General features: G+C 42.0%; 1 protein-coding gene and 1 pseudogene across 1 annotated transcript; one reads left to right on the top strand and one right to left on the bottom strand.

Moving 5' to 3' along the window:
- Window positions 1-8884: 8884 nt before the first annotated feature.
- LOC147885964 (dihydroflavonol 4-reductase-like) lies at window positions 8885-10935 on the bottom strand. Its single transcript, XM_087396946.1, has 6 exons — window positions 10797-10935; window positions 10449-10618; window positions 10086-10289; window positions 9810-9969; window positions 9446-9638; window positions 8885-9023 (listed from the first exon to the last, which is right to left on the bottom strand). Exons 1-6 carry the CDS (start codon window positions 10933-10935, stop codon window positions 8885-8887), a joined length of 1005 nt encoding a protein of 334 aa, XP_087253072.1.
- A 4329-nt stretch (window positions 10936-15264) lies between these two features.
- LOC147885963 (short-chain dehydrogenase reductase 3b pseudogene) lies at window positions 15265-16246 on the top strand (annotated as a pseudogene).
- The last annotated feature ends 1901 nt before the right edge of the window (window positions 16247-18147 follow it).

The following is an 18147-nucleotide window of genomic DNA, read 5'->3' as shown; positions in this document are numbered from 1 at the left end:
TCTATAGCTTGCAATTCATTTAGGATTTGTGGTTATAACCAGCCCGGTGGTGGCTGAATTTTGATAATAGATAAAGAGAACCAGCCTAAAGGGGACTATTTTAGTATGGCACTTTGCAACAATACGATCCATTTTAGGATAGCTAGGCAGTAGTGTAGGATAAGTGGTCAGGATAAGTGTTCGCCATCATAGTGGTTGGTTGCACACTAGGATATTAATTGCCACCAATGTAGTGGTTTGCTTCTATTATTACAATATGAATGGCATGCAATTCATTTGTTTAAGATTTATGGTCACCCGTGGGTTTGTGGTCACCCGTGGATTTGTGGTCATAGCCTGGTGGTTGAAATTTAACAATAGTTAAAGAGAACAACCTAAATGGGATACCATAAACAAATGCAGTTTCTAATATTTCACCAGCCTGATGGTAGAAATCTGACAATAGTTAAAGAGAACCAGCTTATTTATGGGAGCTATTTTCCTCGTGTGCAACCAAAGAAAATGCAATTGGATCCCATGACATGCAATTAGATGACTAAAAACAAGATGGTGGTTGTTTGGGATATACTAAAAATAAGTGTGGGGTTAATCTCTCCTTTGAGATTTACAAAAACAAGCGTAGTGGTTTTTTCGAACACAGCAATTTCAACCATTGAGCTGGTCAACAACTAATGTCTATTCAACCACACTGGTGTTTGAGCTGAACCAGCCATGGTTGCATAACGTTCCAACCACCGGGTTGGTTTAGTAAAATAACAATATATTGTTGCTCTATTTGTAAAATATATTGCTGTTACTTTCTGTTCAACCACAATGGTTCAGGACAATCACATAGCTAGTGTTTGAGCTGACCCAACCATAATTGCATGATGTTCCAACCACCGAGCTAGTTTAGGACAACAATCGCATTAAGTCCAAGCTAGGCTGGTTCTAGTGTTTGAGCTAAACGAGTGACGGTTGCATGATATTCCAACCATCAGGCTGGTTTAGGAAAATCACATTAAATCCAAGCCCGGGTCCAAGCCCGCCTGGTAAACTATCCCAAAGCTGAATCACAAACAACCACCGGGCTTGTTTAGGCAACCATTGACCTCTGTTGTATCAAGAAATGAAACAACTAAACTAAAGCTCAACCACAAAAAACCACCGGGATGGTTTAGGTAACCACTAAACTGCATTATTGTATCAAGCATGTATATGATGTGCTCGTCAAACATCTTGCGTCCTATCCACTTTCTACAGATGTCCTTGTTATTTGGAGAAACTCTCGTATTTTTTTGCCAAAACGTCACCACTATTGCAATGACTTTTGCACTTAGGATGTCTCTCCTTTTCTTGCATTCTATTGAAGCCCACAAACTACTCAGATTGGGATGATTAGGCATTGCTTCTGCTCTGTGTGCAACTCTTGAGGTGTTGGTAGGGGGGAAAAATCTTTTGGCGAGCTTATTAATGTGAGCCTTTTTACCATTTCCTTTGTTTTTGCGAGCTTTTTTTAGAAATCCATACATGTTTTTGTTATAAGAAAGCTAGGGAGGTTAGAAAGAGGGAGAGAGGATATAGGATATGTTCATTTTCATAACATGTGGAAGGGGTGGAAGAGTGTATACTATGCACAAGGGGGGGGCAGATATGAGTGGCAGTAGGAGGCAAAAAATTATGAAAGATATGTCCATATTCAAAGTAGAAGGGAGGAACTATGGGAGATATGTTCATTTTAAAAGTGTACAATTTGAAACTTTTGACCTCATATTTGGATTCCTCGTCGAATTTCGGTCATTTTGAGTACCAACATGACCATATTCCGATAAAAATTGGAAAAATGGTGTTTTTGTCATTTTGGCCTGTTTTGGGCCTAGCGCAGACTCAAAATAGGCCCAAAACAGGCCAAAATGACAAAAACACCTTTTTTCCAATTTTTATCGGAATATGGTCATGTTGGTACTCAAAATGACCGGAATTCGACGAGGAATCCAAATATGAAGTCAAATCTATCAAATTATACACTTTGAAAATGAACAAATTTCCCATATGCTCTCCCTTCCCCTTTACATTTAGTAGATGAACATAAGTTTCACATTCCTCATCCTCTCTCTCCTCCTTGCACTCCTCTTTGCATACCTTATAAGTTCCCCCTCTAACTATGATAACGAATATATGTTCCAACTCCCCTCCCCTCCCTTCTCCATGCCACTTTACCCATACGACCATCCCTCCCCTTTTTCCACCCACCCCACTCCATGAACCCCCCCCTCCCCCTCTCTCTCTCTCTCAAGTGAATGAAAAGCTCACAATATTCATGAAAATTGAAAAAAAGCTCATGACAAAAAGCTCACCAAAAAATCACACCCTTGGTAGGGTTGTCACTCTATGAACTTTAGGGTGCAAGCTAAAGCTTGTGAAGACTCGAGACTGGTATTTTACTTGAATGGCCTGATGTTGCTTCCTCAAATGCTACCACCAATCATAGCATCATAGCTCGTGTTCTTTGCTCTAATGGTAATGATCGAATGCGTACATCTGCAATTGCTTCCTACTTTTGCTCTGCAACAAGGAGTATTCTGTTCCTTGTGCCCTGACCAAGCTTTTCTGTCTCACAGCCTTTGTCTGCTTCTCTTGCAAGCCATGGCGAGCTGCATGTTACCATGGCAACGATCAATGAAAGATGACAATGCCAAACCAAAACAGAGAGACGCTAGCTTGTGAGGTAAGCAAAGAATAGAAGACAACTTACTCGAAAGACAACAATGCCAAACCAAAAACGGCACAAGGTCACGTCAAGGTGCATGCAGGTTGCAAGGCAGAGGTAGGTTGCAAGTACTTAATCTTCTAAGATTTGATGGGTGGGAGGTGTGAAAATTCAAAATTTGCAGGAGTAGCATAATTTCAACCACCGATTTTTCTCCCTCTGGCAATACACGTCAGTAGAATTGGATATCCCAAACAAGTGCAATGTGGTCTCACATGCTTCAAAACATAAACAGGCCAAAGGGCACACTATCGGGTTTGATGCTATGTATTATGAAATGCAATGACATGCTTATGAGCCATATAGCAAGCAAGTGCATGGAAAAAGAAACAATTAAAATTTTTAAATAGTGTTGGATTTATTAAAAGAGCTTTGCACATGCACAAATTGCACATTCTCAACTTCTTCTATTTTAGGGTGAATCTAGATACCAATATCAACACCTATCAATGTTTTAAGACCACCATGCAGTAGTCCCAATAGTTTGGATTCCAAATTTTCAATCCATTTTGGTTTTCAACAAATCAAAAAAAAGTTATGGAGTGTGCCCTCAAATGGGTGTGCATCATTTTAGCACAACATTGGAGGCCCATTAATCCATGCCTAATATTTTCATTTACGTGTGTCCTTGGGTTGAGAAGAAGCTCACGTAGTGTACTTTTGAATGATTACTTGGTTGCATGTATGTACATAACAAAATTTTGATGTTTTTGAATAAATTGCTATATCCTATAGTCTTCAGGATGCATGCTTCACATGCAACATAGCACTTGGAATGCTTTAACGGTCATTCCAAATCCTTATTCCATAATTTTATGGTCTCATGTTCAAGTTTGGAATGTGTACTACAACTTGAAGACAAAGTCTGTCTCAAGTCTGTTGAATTCTATTGATCAATGCATAAGTTATGGGTCCTAAATGCAAGATACCTATAAATATAAAAGACTTGAACCTTACCAAAAATGGCTACACCCAAGCAAACAATGGCCCAGAAAGAAGAATGCTTTATGCAAGCTCACATGACCATCAAATCCCATTTTTTCCTTCTATCCTTGTGAAAATATCTTATTTTTGCGAATTTTCATCATGAAGAGGAATTTTTCATGAATGAATGCTTTAAATGGGCTATTAGCATTCAACCAACATGTGGGTGTACAAAGATGTAGCAAATGGTGGAAGTGTGGTCTATGCAAGTGCACATGACCACTCAAACTCATATTTCCATTCTCTTTTTTGTGATTTTCACACCATAGCAATAAAATCCTTGCAAATGATTGGCTTAAAGTAGGCTAAGGAGGTCTAATTAACACATAAAAAATGATTAGCTTAAAGCAGGAAAATTTTCCATAAGTGATTGGCTTACAGAAGGCAAATGAGGTCTAATCAATGCATAGGTGTGCACACACCTAGGAGATGATGGGATGGAGGAATGGTTTTTATAATCCTCCATCACTATTGGATTCCTTTCACTCATTCGGACCCTATAAAAATCCCCTTTTTTGGTAAGAAGTCTTTATGCACCATGGCTAGCAATTTTCCACAAATGATTGCTTTAAAGTCAACTAGTGGGACAATCTATGCGTGGATGTGCACCCCATTACAAGAAGGTGGAGAATGGTTTGTGCTAGCCGAGAGAGAGAGAGAGAGAGAGAGAGAGAGAGAGAGAGAGAGAGAGAGAGGGAGAGAGAGGGAGAGGGAGAGAGATGCATTGTCATATACAGAAGGCCTCATGGGAGGTAGCATAATAGCTATACAAGAAGTGCTATAGGGTGTTGTAGCCATGAAATAAAAAATTGGGTGGGAGAAATAGTTGGACAAGAGCAAGAAAGAAATTGGAGTTGTGGGAGGTGCTACAGTCAAAATTTTGAAAATCGGAGAGAGAAAATAGCTGGTCTAAAATAGAGGAGCAAAGAAAGAGGGGATTTATGACCAAAATAATAGTTTCCATCTCACCCAAAAGGGCCTAGAAAGTCTTAAATGAGATTTGGGCCTGATTTGGGATAGGTGCACATGCGAGGAAGAGGGTCAAGCATGGGTTACGGGGGGAGAGGATGGTTTGTATGGTCGCCAGTGTAAGAGGAAAAACAATATGGGCTATCTGCTTAGTTGCCCACCCTCATCTCAATATGGCATATCCCCACATAAAGGAGCACATTCACTTGAAATCCCTTAACCATTCCTTGAAATTAGGAAACAATAATTTGAGGCCCTTTTAAGACCCACTTCTCCCCTAATGGCTTACCACATCCACACCATCCAAACATTCATGAAGAAATTCTCATAATGATGTGAAATTACTTAAAAATGAAATTTTCATGGGGGCTCAAAAAGAAAATGGCATTATGTAGTCATCTCTCTCTCTCTCTCTCTCTCTCTCTCTCTCTCTCTCTCTCTCTCTCTCTCTCTCTCTCTCTCTCTCTCTCTCTCTCTCTCTCTCTCTCTCTCTCTCTCTCTCTCTCTCTCACACACACACACACATAATTCTTACCCCCTTGTCCTCCATTTTTTGTACCCTCCTCACATTAGCTCATCCCACACTAGCTCACACTGCATGTCTAATACTCATGGAGAGCAAGACAATGTGAAATATTTTAGAGCGGTGGCCTCAAATAGTCAATTCTTCTAAGCAGTAATGCATTCTCCCTATGATCGATGCTCCACCTATTTTTGATTCAATACTCCACCTCATTGGTCTTCCGTCCAATCTATTGTTGATCTCTTCATTTGATTGACATTGCTGGACACTGCCTCTCCACTTGTCACTAACCCATCCCCCTTTCATTGTACTCCTTTCTTCAATCCACTCCTTTGCTAATCTTCTACTAACCCAGTACTCCTTTCACTCCACTCCCTTTCTTTTTCTCAGCTATTTCCCCTTAGTCCCTTACAATCTCATCCTTTGGTTGCCTTACCTCGAGTTTGATTGAACCCGTAGCCCTACCCTGAGGTTAGTCTCAACTAGGGGGTGAACTTAAATATGGAAGATATGGAACACATCAACTTCTTGAAATTCCCTCCTCTTGCCTCTTCTCTTGAAACCTCAAGTTGAATTAGCAAATTCTTGTATTCTAGAATTGTAACCTCGACACCCTCTCCATATCCAAGTACATGCCAATAAGGAACCTTAACTAGGCACATCATTGGTCTCCATGAATAGATGTTCTATATACAGCAAGATGCATGAGAGCTATAATTGCATATGAAAACTCTAATTGCTCAAATCCAGCTCCTTGAAGGACTCAAGAGGCAAGTAGTAATCAATGAGATAATGTGGATTTTCAAGGCTTCTTTTCCTAAACCCCCCCAATTAGTTTCTCCAGGGTTGGTCATTGTAAATATGTAAGGTCATAGGGTCATTGGTTCATTAATGAAAGGGGATCTTCAAATTGGGGGGACTTACGATCCATTTATAGACAGAAGTATGTGAAAAAAGTGGTCCCATAATGCAATTATGATATGTCATGTAAGGAGGGGACTTTTAAATTTAAAATTACATATATATATATAGGCTGAAGAGGAATAAATAATCATGCAAACAATCGTAAAATTTTAAATATAGGGGTATTTTTAAATATGTGCTTGCTCACACATGTTTTATGGATTTTTAGAGAGTGATCACCCCAAGTGATTTCTAAAGTCAAGGATCTTGTTCCCATTGAAGTGCAAAAAATCCCAAAGGAAGTGATTGTAGAGATTGATACAGAAGCCAAATAAACTGACATTCAAGATGAAATTGAGGAGAACAAATCTAAATGTAGCAATGCACTAGAAAGCCTTTCTAAAGGTTGGTTCAAAAGAGGAGGATACAGGGGTTTAATATTTATGTAATCATGCAACAGAATGTGCAAAGCTCTTTTAATAAATCCAACACTATTTAAAAATTTTAATTGTTTCTTTTTCCATGCACTTGCTTGCTATATGGCTCATAAGCATGCCAAAGTTCATTGTATTTCATAATACACAGCATCAAACTCGATAGTGTGCCCTTTGGCCTATTTGTGTTTTGAAGCATTTGAGACCACATTGCACTTGTTTGGGATATCCAATTCTGCTGATGTGTATCACCAGAGGGAGAAAAATCGGAGGCTGAAATTTTGCTACTCCTGCAAATTTTGAATTTTCACACCTCCCACCCATCAAATCTTAGAAGATTAAGTACCTGCAACCTACCCCCGCCTTGCAACCTGCATGCACCTCGACATGACCTTGTGCCGTTTTTGGTTTGGCATTGTTGTCTTTCGAGTAAGTTGTCTTCTATTCTTTGTTTGCCTCACAAGCTAGCTTCTCTCTGTTTTGGTTTGGCATTGTCGTCTTTCATTGATCATCGCCATGGCAACATGCAGCTCGCCATGGCTTGCGGGCTGCAAGACAGAAAAGCTTGGTTAGGGCACAAGGAATAGAATACTGCTTGTTGTAGAGCAGAAGTAGGAAGCAGTTGCAGATGTATGGTTTGATCATTACCATCAGAGCGAAGAACACGAGCTATGATGCCATGATTGGTGGTAGCATTCAAGGAAGCAACATCAGGCCATTCAAGTAAAATACCAGTCTTGAGTCTTCACAAGCTTTAGCTTGCACCCTAAAGTTTATAGAGTGACAATCCTACTAACACCTCGAGAGATGCACACAGAGCAGAAGCAATTCCTGATCATCCCAATTCGAGTAGTCTGTGGGCTTCAATAGAACACAAGAAAAGGAGAGACATCCTAAGTCCAAAAGTCATTGCAATAGTGGTGACGTTTTGGCAAAAAAATACGAGAGTTTCTCCAAATAACAAGGACATCTGGAGAAAGTGGACGGGATGCAAGATGTTTGACGAGCACATCATACACATGCTTGATACAAAGCAGGTTAGTGGTTACCTAAACCATCCCGATGGTTTTTTGTGGTTGCGCTTTAGTTTAGTTGTTTTATTTCTTGATACAACGGAGGTGAGTGGTTGCCTAAACAAGATCGGTGGTTGTTTGTGATTGAGCTTTGGGATAGTTTACTAGGCGGGCTTGGACATAATATGATTATCCTAAACCAGCCCGATGGCTGGAATATGATGCAACCATCAGTGGTTTAGCTAAAACACTAGAACCAGGCTAGCTTGGACTTAATGCCATTATCCTAAACCAGCCTGGTGGTTGGAACATCATGCGATTGTGGTTGGGTCAGCTCAAACAATAGCTATGTGATTGTCTTAAACCATTATGGTTGAACAGAAAGTAATAGCAATATATTTTGCAAATAGAGCAACAATATATTGTTATTTTACTAAACCAACCCGGTGGTTGGAACGTTATACAACCATGGTTGGTTTAGCTTAAACACCAGTGTTTATGGTGTCCCCTTTAGGTTGGTTCTCTGTAACTATTGTCAAATTTCAATCATTGTGCTATGACCACAAATCCACAGGTGACCACAAACCGATGAGTGACTATAAATCCTAAACAAATGAATTGCATGTCATTCATGTTATAATAATAGAAGCAAACCACCGCATTGGTGGCAATTAATATCCTAGTGTGCAACCAACCACTGTGATGGTGAACACTTATCTTGACCACTTATCCTGCACTACCGCCTAGCTATCCTAAAATGGATCGTTTCATTATTCCCTATTCATCCTGTTTTTGCTGTCGCGATCGCTGACAGGCGAATTCAATCGAACTTGATGGCACACATACACATGGTGAAAATGGGATTAGCAATACACAGGGGAAGGGGCCGGGGGGGGGGGGGGGGGGGGGGGGCGAGCAGGCCTAGTTTTGAAACCACTAGAGAGCAAGGAAGAGATCATCGTAGGCGGCAGGGAATCGATGGTTGAGGGAGACGACCAAGGCCAGGGTGTGGGAAGCGAGGCTAATTGAGTTAATTAGTCTAATTAATTAGATTATATTAGGGGGTTTTAAGTTAGGCTAATTGAGTTAATTACATCACCAATTAATTTTTCTTGAGGAATCTTGCAAATTCTTAAGGTCCTTTAGAGCGAATGCAATTTTTGAATGGCTAGACAATTGAAACACAAAATACAAACCTAGTGGAACAAATCCTGTGGAAATTTGATACTAGAATGTGAATTTTCACCTTTAAGCACTCATTTGTCAATCAAGCTTGTGCATTGCTAGGTTCTCAATGCATTATAAGGCACTATAAAAGGTTTTTTTCTTTACAACATTGGATAGCTTCTTCGAGCATGTTTACAAGACTATATTTGGATTGAAAACCTAAACTTTTCAATTTTGTACTATCCATGTAGTGGGGCACAATCTCTCCGAGATGATCGAAACTGAATCAACAATTCCAAAAATATTTTAATAAGCAAGAAAGAACATATTTGCAGACTCTCTCTCTCTCTCTGAGTTAGATAATGAAACTAAGTGCTTTGAGAAGATACTCTAAAATGAAGATCCAACAAGAATGTACTTGTGCTCACCAATTGCAACCTTAGATTGTTTTTGACACGCTAATGCAACCTTAGCATGTTTTTGACACGGTGGGATGATCCCTCCATTCAAGTGTTGAATTTCAAACCTCGTTGGTAACTAGCATAGGATGCTACTCGAGCCACTTGTTTCTATACGGAGCCTTCTCTCTCTCTCTCTCTCTCTCTCTCTCTCTCACACACACACACACACACGCACACACACACGTCACACACTTGTACACACAAGAACTTACGCACGAGGATCTGAGAGATAAGACTCTTACTTGGCTGGCAAATCAAGATGTGGGTGCAGCTTCGAGAGCAGCTCCCTTATCTCCGTGATGGAAGCGTCGATGCTTGGACCAATGTAGCGCCCGTTAGCTGCTGGATTCTCGTAAAGGAGGATGTGAGCATTGATTATATCTTCAATGTGCACATACGAAATTCGCTTGATGAACATGTGAGGGCGCGCATCTCCTGCAAGTCGCGCAATTCCATGGCATTGTCTCAGTCCCACAACTTGCAAACGTGACAGATCCGGGAAATCAGTGCTGAGTTCACATCACTGAATTTTTGGTTGCAAGACAAACGAGGCCATGGTCCTGATGTATCGGTAGCAATTTCCCAGATTATGAACAATACACGCACCCGTCACAAGTGAAATCGAATCCGCAACGCTCTTTGGGATACTGTCGAGCAGGAAAGGTCCCGTCACCAACGAGGGCAGAACTGTTACCAGATCAAGTTTGTACTCCTCAGCAAGCTCAAAAGCCTTCTTCTCCGACAGCGTCTTGCATACGATATACGGCTGCCAGCAGTTCAAGGTACCAAACGCTTTAGATTAGCAAACCTTTCGTTTGGAGGGCCAGACAGGTTGACCGATGAACTGAATACTCCAACGATCTGAATTCCAGTAGAACTCACCCAAGCAAATAGCTTTTCTCGCTCGCACATGCCAACATCTGTCCAGCAAGTCTCGTCAAACCTTTGGCCGGGGATCTCCTCCAGTTGGGTGAATCTGACAGTAGCAGCTGATGAGGTGAACACAATTCGCTTGATTGTGGGTGCTTTAGAACACGCCTTCAGAAAGTTTATCGTCCCTTGCACAGCTGGTTCGATGCAATCTTTCTGCAAGTATAACGGATAGGCACCTTATCCTTCGCATTGCAAACCTACGTTATTCCTCAAAATAAAAAGGATCACTTCGTGGAAATGGTAGTTTTCACTGACGCCGAAGGAGAAAAATTAATTTTCAAGCACACGCCAATGAAGAAGACGGTTACGGACGTAGGGATTGGCGAATGACAACTCTGTGGGGCTGGCACAGTGGAAAACTCCGTCGCAGCCGTAAACGGCAGCATCAAAGCTTCCCTCTTCCAGGAGTTGTCCTCCCACGAGTTGCAGCCTCTCCTTTGCTCCAGGAAGCTCTCTTAGAATTGCTGTTTTCTTTGGATCATCTGCAGACATGTCCAGGACTCAAAGAAACAACATACTATTGCAAGAAAATTCGCTCGATACATTTAGTCCTCCGAATCCTTTCCGTCCTGGACGACCTGTCAAACATATCATGCGCGCAGATGACGGGCTTGCGGTTAAAAAAGCACAGTTTATGCACGTCGAAGAGTGGTGGAAGACCTGGGTTTCTTACTGACGCACGGACTCTGTAGCCTCGTTCAAGAAGACGCATGACCAGCCATGTACCCAGATGACCTGAAGCGCCTGTCACACAGACCAATTGAGGCTTTGGGGGGGCTGAGTCCGAATTAGGAGCCATAGGTGATGACGAAGTAGCTCGATGTCAGCGTCTGCATCACGCAAACAAAGCAACCTCAGACTTAAACACAAGATGACGATTACTAGGCAACGGAAAGCTTCTGTCAACTTAAGCAAAACAAGCAGTTGTCCCTCTCACACCCAGAAGAACAGACTGTAGACAAACACTGATCAACGTGAATGGTTGCAGATTGTACACGAGGAAGAAAAACGTACTCAGCGAGAAAACACTGACCGCTTTCAAAATGAAACAAGAGCAAATCAGTCTGCCCGACTTCAATATTAAGGGAGCGGCCACATGCACATCCGTATGGATGTAAGAGTGCATTCCCACGAGTGGCAAGGTCGGCAAATATGCCCCAATCCCATGTCTGGCCCCGAGAAATTCCTTGTAAGGTATGAGCAAATTTGCTCCCCACTCAAGATGGAAAATATGCGTTTCCACCTGGCTTGGAGCACTCGATTTAACCATCAGACGTGATGCTTTCATCATTCCCAAGTGTCTTCAAAGGCATATATGGGACCCAGGGGTCTGCCACCATAGCGTAGTAGGACCTCATGCTAGGCTATGCTTAGATATGCTAGGAGGCTGGCATATCGGCCATCTTGGCATAGACATGGGTGCACACTCTAAAATGGATATCTAACGGCTATTGATTTAGGCCCGGTTCACACCACCTTATGGCTATGAAGAAGGTAAAGAAAAGGAGGATGATTGCTAGATGGAGTGGTTCATACTCCTTGGAGGTCAACTTTTATGTAGAAGGATGCCATATAATGTCAATAACGTCTCATTAGTGTAGCGGCTGAAGGATAAAGTTTGTGTCAGTCCACATAGTAACATGCACTTCATGTGAAATCGTTTAGTCACCCATGGAAGTGGGTAGCCTTCATATGCCAAACACAAATTGTTAGTGTCAGTGGGCATAGGGTTTTAAAGGTCCTTTCTCCTATTGGGCTAGCTAGAATGGCAACCACCTTTTTAGAAGGTGGCCATAGGTGATGTGAACCTGGCCTCAAAACTTGCTCCTAGAAATGCCACTTTTTGGCGATTTTTCTCTAGGCAAGATCATTCCCACAAGCCACCATTAATCTAGGTGCCATAATGTGGCATTGCAAGCTTCTTGTGGAAAACCGAAAAATGGAGTCTCCTTAAAAGCATTTTGGGGCCCGTGTTGCTATAGCTAAGTGCAGGTTTCTTATCGAACTGTGGGCGTAAATGCAGGTTTTTGGTCAGAGATGAAAAGAGAGGAGGCAACTGTTGACAGTTTGAAGGAATGTCCTCTTACCACCACCTAGCAAATGCTACATGCAAGCAATATATGGTGCCATTTATGCCCAAGCAAGAATGAGCTCTTACCTTGTTGTGAGGCTTTGTTGCTAGTAAGATTGCTGATATTAGACAGAGGTAGACTGTAGAATTAGAGGGTAGAGTCCAGATGGGTAGAGAGCATGAGAAGATGACATATTCCAAAAGATGCATGCTCAAACATAAAGGAGGGGAGAGGTTTTCTTGAAAAGTCTAGGATGAAAGTATGCAAGTCGAAAGGAAGGGGGGTTTTGGGGCCTCTCATTCCATTCAATGTCAAGCCCAAGCCTAGTGGGGCACCCACTAGACAAGCAACCCTTCCTCAGCAGCTCCCCCCCCCACACACACACACAATATAAATTCTCAACTTTATCCTAATTTTCTTCTAAGAAAACCACTATGTCATTTGCAAATAAATATGAGCATGGTTGCTTGCTAGAAGGTAAGGCTAATGTCTTAATGCTCCTTTTAGTGAAAACCTTCTTTAAAAGGCATATCACCAAAAATATGGACAATGCAAAAAAAAAGGGTCAAGCATACACCCTTGCCTTATTGACCTACATAGCTCAAACCGTCCTCCCACCCTTACATTCAGATATGAAATAGCAGAGAAATGAACGAGGTTTTAACCATTCCTATAAAGTAGTCACAAAACCACATAGCTAAGTGTTATGTGAACAACATCTCCGAAAATTAATCAAAAATTAGGGTGTCCCTATTTACAGCTTTGAATCTCTCTCTAGAGGATAGGGAGAGGACACAATTCTAGACTCTGTTGGTAGACTTGGATGATGCTTTCCAAGCATGGAAACTTGAAAGGGCAAAGAATGCCAAATTTAAGAGTATACAGCTCTAGTTGTCTCTGGGGGACTACATTTTAGTGTTTTCTTTTGATTAGTGAAACACAATCATGTGAGGGAGATGGTTGGCCAAGTTGTAGACAAAGAAGGCAACCTGATCTTATAGAGTTTTGGCCCATAGCTGAGGTTCTCAAGAGGGAGTTGGGAGGGATTGTAGGAATGTTTGCATTGGCTAGAATACAAAGGTATGGGGATTTCGAATGTGGCCAGCTAAGAGGTTTTGCGATTCAAAGGCAAAGGTTGGCAAGGAAGTTTTCAAAGGAGGAGCTGTGAGAAGCCCTAAAATTGATGGAGAAGGAGAAGTCTAAGAAGCCCTAAACTATGTTCATCAAGAGGAGAGATATATACTTCAAAACACCTTGAATGTTATAATTGCATTGGATTATGCTTGTCCCACTAGTCATAAATGTACTGTTCTCTTTCGGTTTGATCTCAATAAGGCAAATTCAATGGGATTATATATGTTGTATTTTGAATTTTCTAGGATGGAGCATCGAGCTAGGACCCTCCTCTACCATCATGTCCTCAATATGCAAGTGGACACTTGCATATCGATTGGCTAGGATAGAGCATTGAGCTAGGACCCTCCTCTACCATCTTGACCTCAATATGCAAGTGGACACTTGTCTATCGTGACCAGCTTGATATGCAAATGGGCCAAAACATCCTTGCTAGACAGCTGCATGTGAAATAGAAGGAAGCCTTATCTGCAAGACCATCAGCTGCATGTGAAAATGAAAGAGATAATCATGACCCTTGCTGAAACTTTGTACTACTTCTTTGATTTGCTTTGGTACAACTTTGATAGAGAGAGGATCAATAGGCCATGAGGTCCCTAATTTAGGGATTTCTTTGAGTACTGTTTTTGTTCAAGAATTCTCTTCTTATAATTTGCTTCAAGTAGTTCCTCATCGATTGGTCATTTTCTAGGATGGAGCATCGAGGTAGGACCCTCCTCTACCATCATGTCCTCAATATGCAAGTGGACACTTGCATATCGATTGTTCACTTTCTAGGATGGAGCGTAGCTAGGACCCTCCTCTACCATTGTGACCTCAATATGCATGTGGACGCTTGTCTATCGTGACCAGCTTAATATGCAAGTGGGCACTTGCACCTAACACTTGCTTTTGGGCCAAAACATCCTTGCCAGACAGCTGCATGTGAAATAGAAGGAAGCCTTATCTGCAAGACCATCAACTGCATGTGAAAATGAAAGAGATAATCATGACCCTTGCTGAAACTTTGTACTGCATCTTTGATTTGCTTTGGTACAACTTTGATAGAGAGAGGATCATTAGGCCATGGGGTCCCTAAAGGGATTTCTTTGAGTACTATTTTTCTTCAAGGATTCTCTTCTTATGATTTGCTTCAAGTAGTTCCTCATCGATTAGTCATTTTCTAGGATAGAGCATCAAGCTAGGACCCTCCTCTACCATCATGTCCTCAATATGCAAGTGGACACTTGCATATCAATTGGTCATTTTCTAGGATGGAGCGTTGAGCTAGGACCCTCCTCTACCATCGTGACCTCAATATGCAAGTGGACACTTGTCTATCGTGACGTCGATATGCAAGTGGGCACTTGCATCTAACACTTGCTATTGGGCCAAAACATCCTTGCCATCTGCATGTGAAATAGAAGGAAGCCTTATCTGCAAGACCATCAGCTGCATGTGAAAATGAAAGAGATAATCATGACCCTTGCTAAAACTTTGTACTGCTTCTTTGATTTGCTTTGGTACAACTTTGATAGAGAGAGGATCATTAGGCCATGAGGTCCCTAAAGGGATTTCTTTGAGTATTGTTTTTCTTCAAGGATTCTCTTCTTATGATTTGCTTCAAGTAGTTCCTCATCCATTGGTCATTTTCTAGGATGGAGCATCAACCTAGGACCCTCCTCTACCATCATGTCCTCAACATGCAAGTGGACACTTGCATATCGATTGGTCATTTTCTAGGTGCCAAATACTTGCTTGCATGAAAATAGAAATCCCGGCATTTACAATATACAGCTGGCGACTACGCAAACACTTGCCTCGCTTCACCAACACGAGCTTCAAGACTCGCCTCGGTTCACAAACACGAGCTTCATGTCGAATGGCCTCCAACAGTTGCCTGACCTGTCCTCCATCAGTCGATGCCGCTATCCTCCAGTTTCACAGGATCTCTCCACCTTTAAAGGTCGGACTCGCGTACCTGCAGGCATACTCTCCAACGGTCAAAGCTTTGGCATTCGCCTCGACCTTTCACCATGACAACAGACCAAGATGGAACCCGGTCGATAAGGTAGTTGTTTGTGTCTCTCTAGCAGTCGTTCAGATGCCAAATACTTGCTTGCATGTTTGAGACTAACGTCAGTACAATACTTTTCCTCATCCAGGCTTGATGGCAAAGTAGCCGTCATAACGGGGGCTGCAAGCGGAGTCGGCGAGGCCTGTGCAAGATTGTTTGTTCAACACGGGGCCAAAGTTATCATCGCGGACGTCCAGGACGATTTAGGCAGAAAGATAGCAGCGGACATGGGACAGTCTGCAAGTTACTTCCACTGTGACGTCACCGATGAAAAAGACGTCTGTGGCCTGGTAGATTTCGCGGTGTCAAAATACGATCGTCTGGACGTGATGTTCAACAACGCGGGGATCAACGAAGAGGGGATGCTCACGTCGGTAGCGGAGCTAGACATTGCTAATTTCGACAAGGTGATGGGGGTGAACGTTCGAGGGGTCGTGTTGGGGGTGAAGCATGCGGCGAGAGTGATGATAGGGGCGAAGGGGGGTTGCATTCTTTGCATGGCGAGCGTTGCGGGGATCGTGGCTTCAGGCATTGGCCATGCATATGCGGTCTCCAAGCATGCGGTGCTAGGGGTGATGAAGTCAGCTGCGACAGAGCTGGGGAGGCATGGAATCCGAGTGAACGCCATTTCTCCTTCGGGAGTAGACACGCCATTGTTATTGGATGTGTACAATCAGTTGCATCTGAACCCGAAACTTCGAGAGCTAGGCGTTCCACTTCAGCCTTCAGACATAGCTCAGGCTGCGCTTTTCTTAGCTAGCGACGATGGGCGTTTCATCAATGGGCACAATTTGGTGGTGGACGGGGGCTTTTGCGCAGGAAGGCCTTTCCTCACTCCACAAAAGTAACGTGGTCAGGATTTTCTTAAAGATCAGGAAGGAATTTCTTAAACGAGCAAGCATGGTCTTCTCAACATGATTGAATCGCTTCGCTCGACAAATTGAGCGTATTGAATTACGTTTAGTTTGTATCGCCTTGAAGCGAATGCAAAACGCTTCTCTATAAATTATTTATGCGATATTGTTTTCTGGATTGAGTCTTTTTAAGTTGGATTGAGTCTTTTTAAGTTCTCTCGGAAGCAGAGTGAACAATCCCAACACGCTGGGCAGCTATGTAATCTTTTTCTTTTCTTCCATTTTAATATCATCGCAGCTTTTCGAAAAGTTCTCCCATCAACAATTTAATGCAGAGCGTTTCTCCCACAAATTTCTCCGCCGATGTGATCTACGTAGGTCTTTAGAGAGGCATTATTGTTTTTTCAAAGAGATCCGTATACTCTAAAATTTCGTAGCTATGCTAGCTTGACTGAACCCCGCGAGTACCGCAGCTCTGACCTAATATGTGGAAGAATCTTCATTCCCTACTCTGCTGTAGGAATCGCTCTACGATTCTGATTAGGTAGGCGTTACACCTGACGTTTTGTGTTTTACTGCTATGTCTTTATTTAGCAACCACAGACTTGCTATTTTGGATACCCGTCTAAAGGAGACATCTTAAAGTGATTTAAGTTTTAACCTTAGAAAAGTAGAATTTCCCTCCTCTCTCCCTCCACTCACTCCCGCCTCGCCCCTTGTCTCGCTCTCCTCTCCCTTCTTGCCCCATCTCCCTCTTTTGAGAGATGTGAGTAGGAAAACCTCAACACAGTTGTACGAGGGTGCTAGGATGTCTAAACTACGGGCTTGTCTCTCAATCTTGAATCTGCAAGCAAAGTATGGGTGGTCGGATACAAGTGTCTCGGCCTTAATGAGGTTAACTCTTGCATTCATTTGTCTCGTTATTTGGATATTGTTTGTTTTGAGAATCATCATGTATGTTTGAGAATCATCATTATTCGAAGCCTATGTATGTTTGAATTGCGATAGGTTGCTCCAAAGATGTTGCTTGCACCAAATACCATGCCCCCGTCAAGAGATGAAGCGAAGAAGATGCTAACAATGGTGGGTATGGATTATGATACCATCCTGCATGCTTGTTGTAATGATTGTATTCTCTTTCGCCGCCGTGAGCATGGAGATTCAGCTAGTTGTCCGGAGTGTGGGGAACAATGATATAGAGACGACTTGCAGGGTGAGCAGATACTGGTGAATGTCTAGACATTCTCCTTCCTTGAGATTTTCCATGATTGCAAATTTTAAGATCTAGTTTCCAGGTATTAGGTATTATGTAGCTGTGCCCAAACATCATATGCTTGATCCATGATCTCCATCTATACCAACCAACACATACTTGATGCTATCTTAAAGACTTATATTGTATCGTATTAAACATTCTTCTTCCTTGGCGATTTTCCATGATTGCAAATTTTAAGATCTAGTTTCCAAGTTTTATGTATAGCCTTGATTGCACCTTAGGATAATTTAGTGAGACTTTGCTGCTAAGTAACATATTGTGTAATCTTTGGAGATTTCATATAGTATGATGAATTTACATAGCTTGATGATTTCTCATAGTATTGGCACACTTGGTAAGTTGGTAAACAAGTGAAGCATAGCATTTGTCTTTGTCAATTTGTAGCCTAAGCATTTGAATTTGGCAAGATTGCATAGCATTCATGTGTGGCGAGGTTCACTTTTGGCAAGATTGCATAGCATTCGTGTTTGGCAACTTTAGTGATGTTATGCATTAAAGTGTTAGCCTGATGAATTCGTATTTGGAAACATTAAGCATCAGCCTAATCAATTCATGTGTGGCAAACTCACGGAAACTTGCATGACAAAGACGTTTGCATTCACAATTTACATGTATATCC

The sequence above is a fragment of the Dipteris shenzhenensis genome, chromosome 25 (assembly GCF_047967505.1).
Source record: "Dipteris shenzhenensis isolate YYH24624 ecotype China chromosome 25, Dip_SZ_1.0, whole genome shotgun sequence".
Taxonomy (NCBI): Eukaryota; Viridiplantae; Streptophyta; class Polypodiopsida; order Gleicheniales; family Dipteridaceae; genus Dipteris; species Dipteris shenzhenensis.
This window is presented reverse-complemented; position numbering and strand designations above follow the sequence as displayed.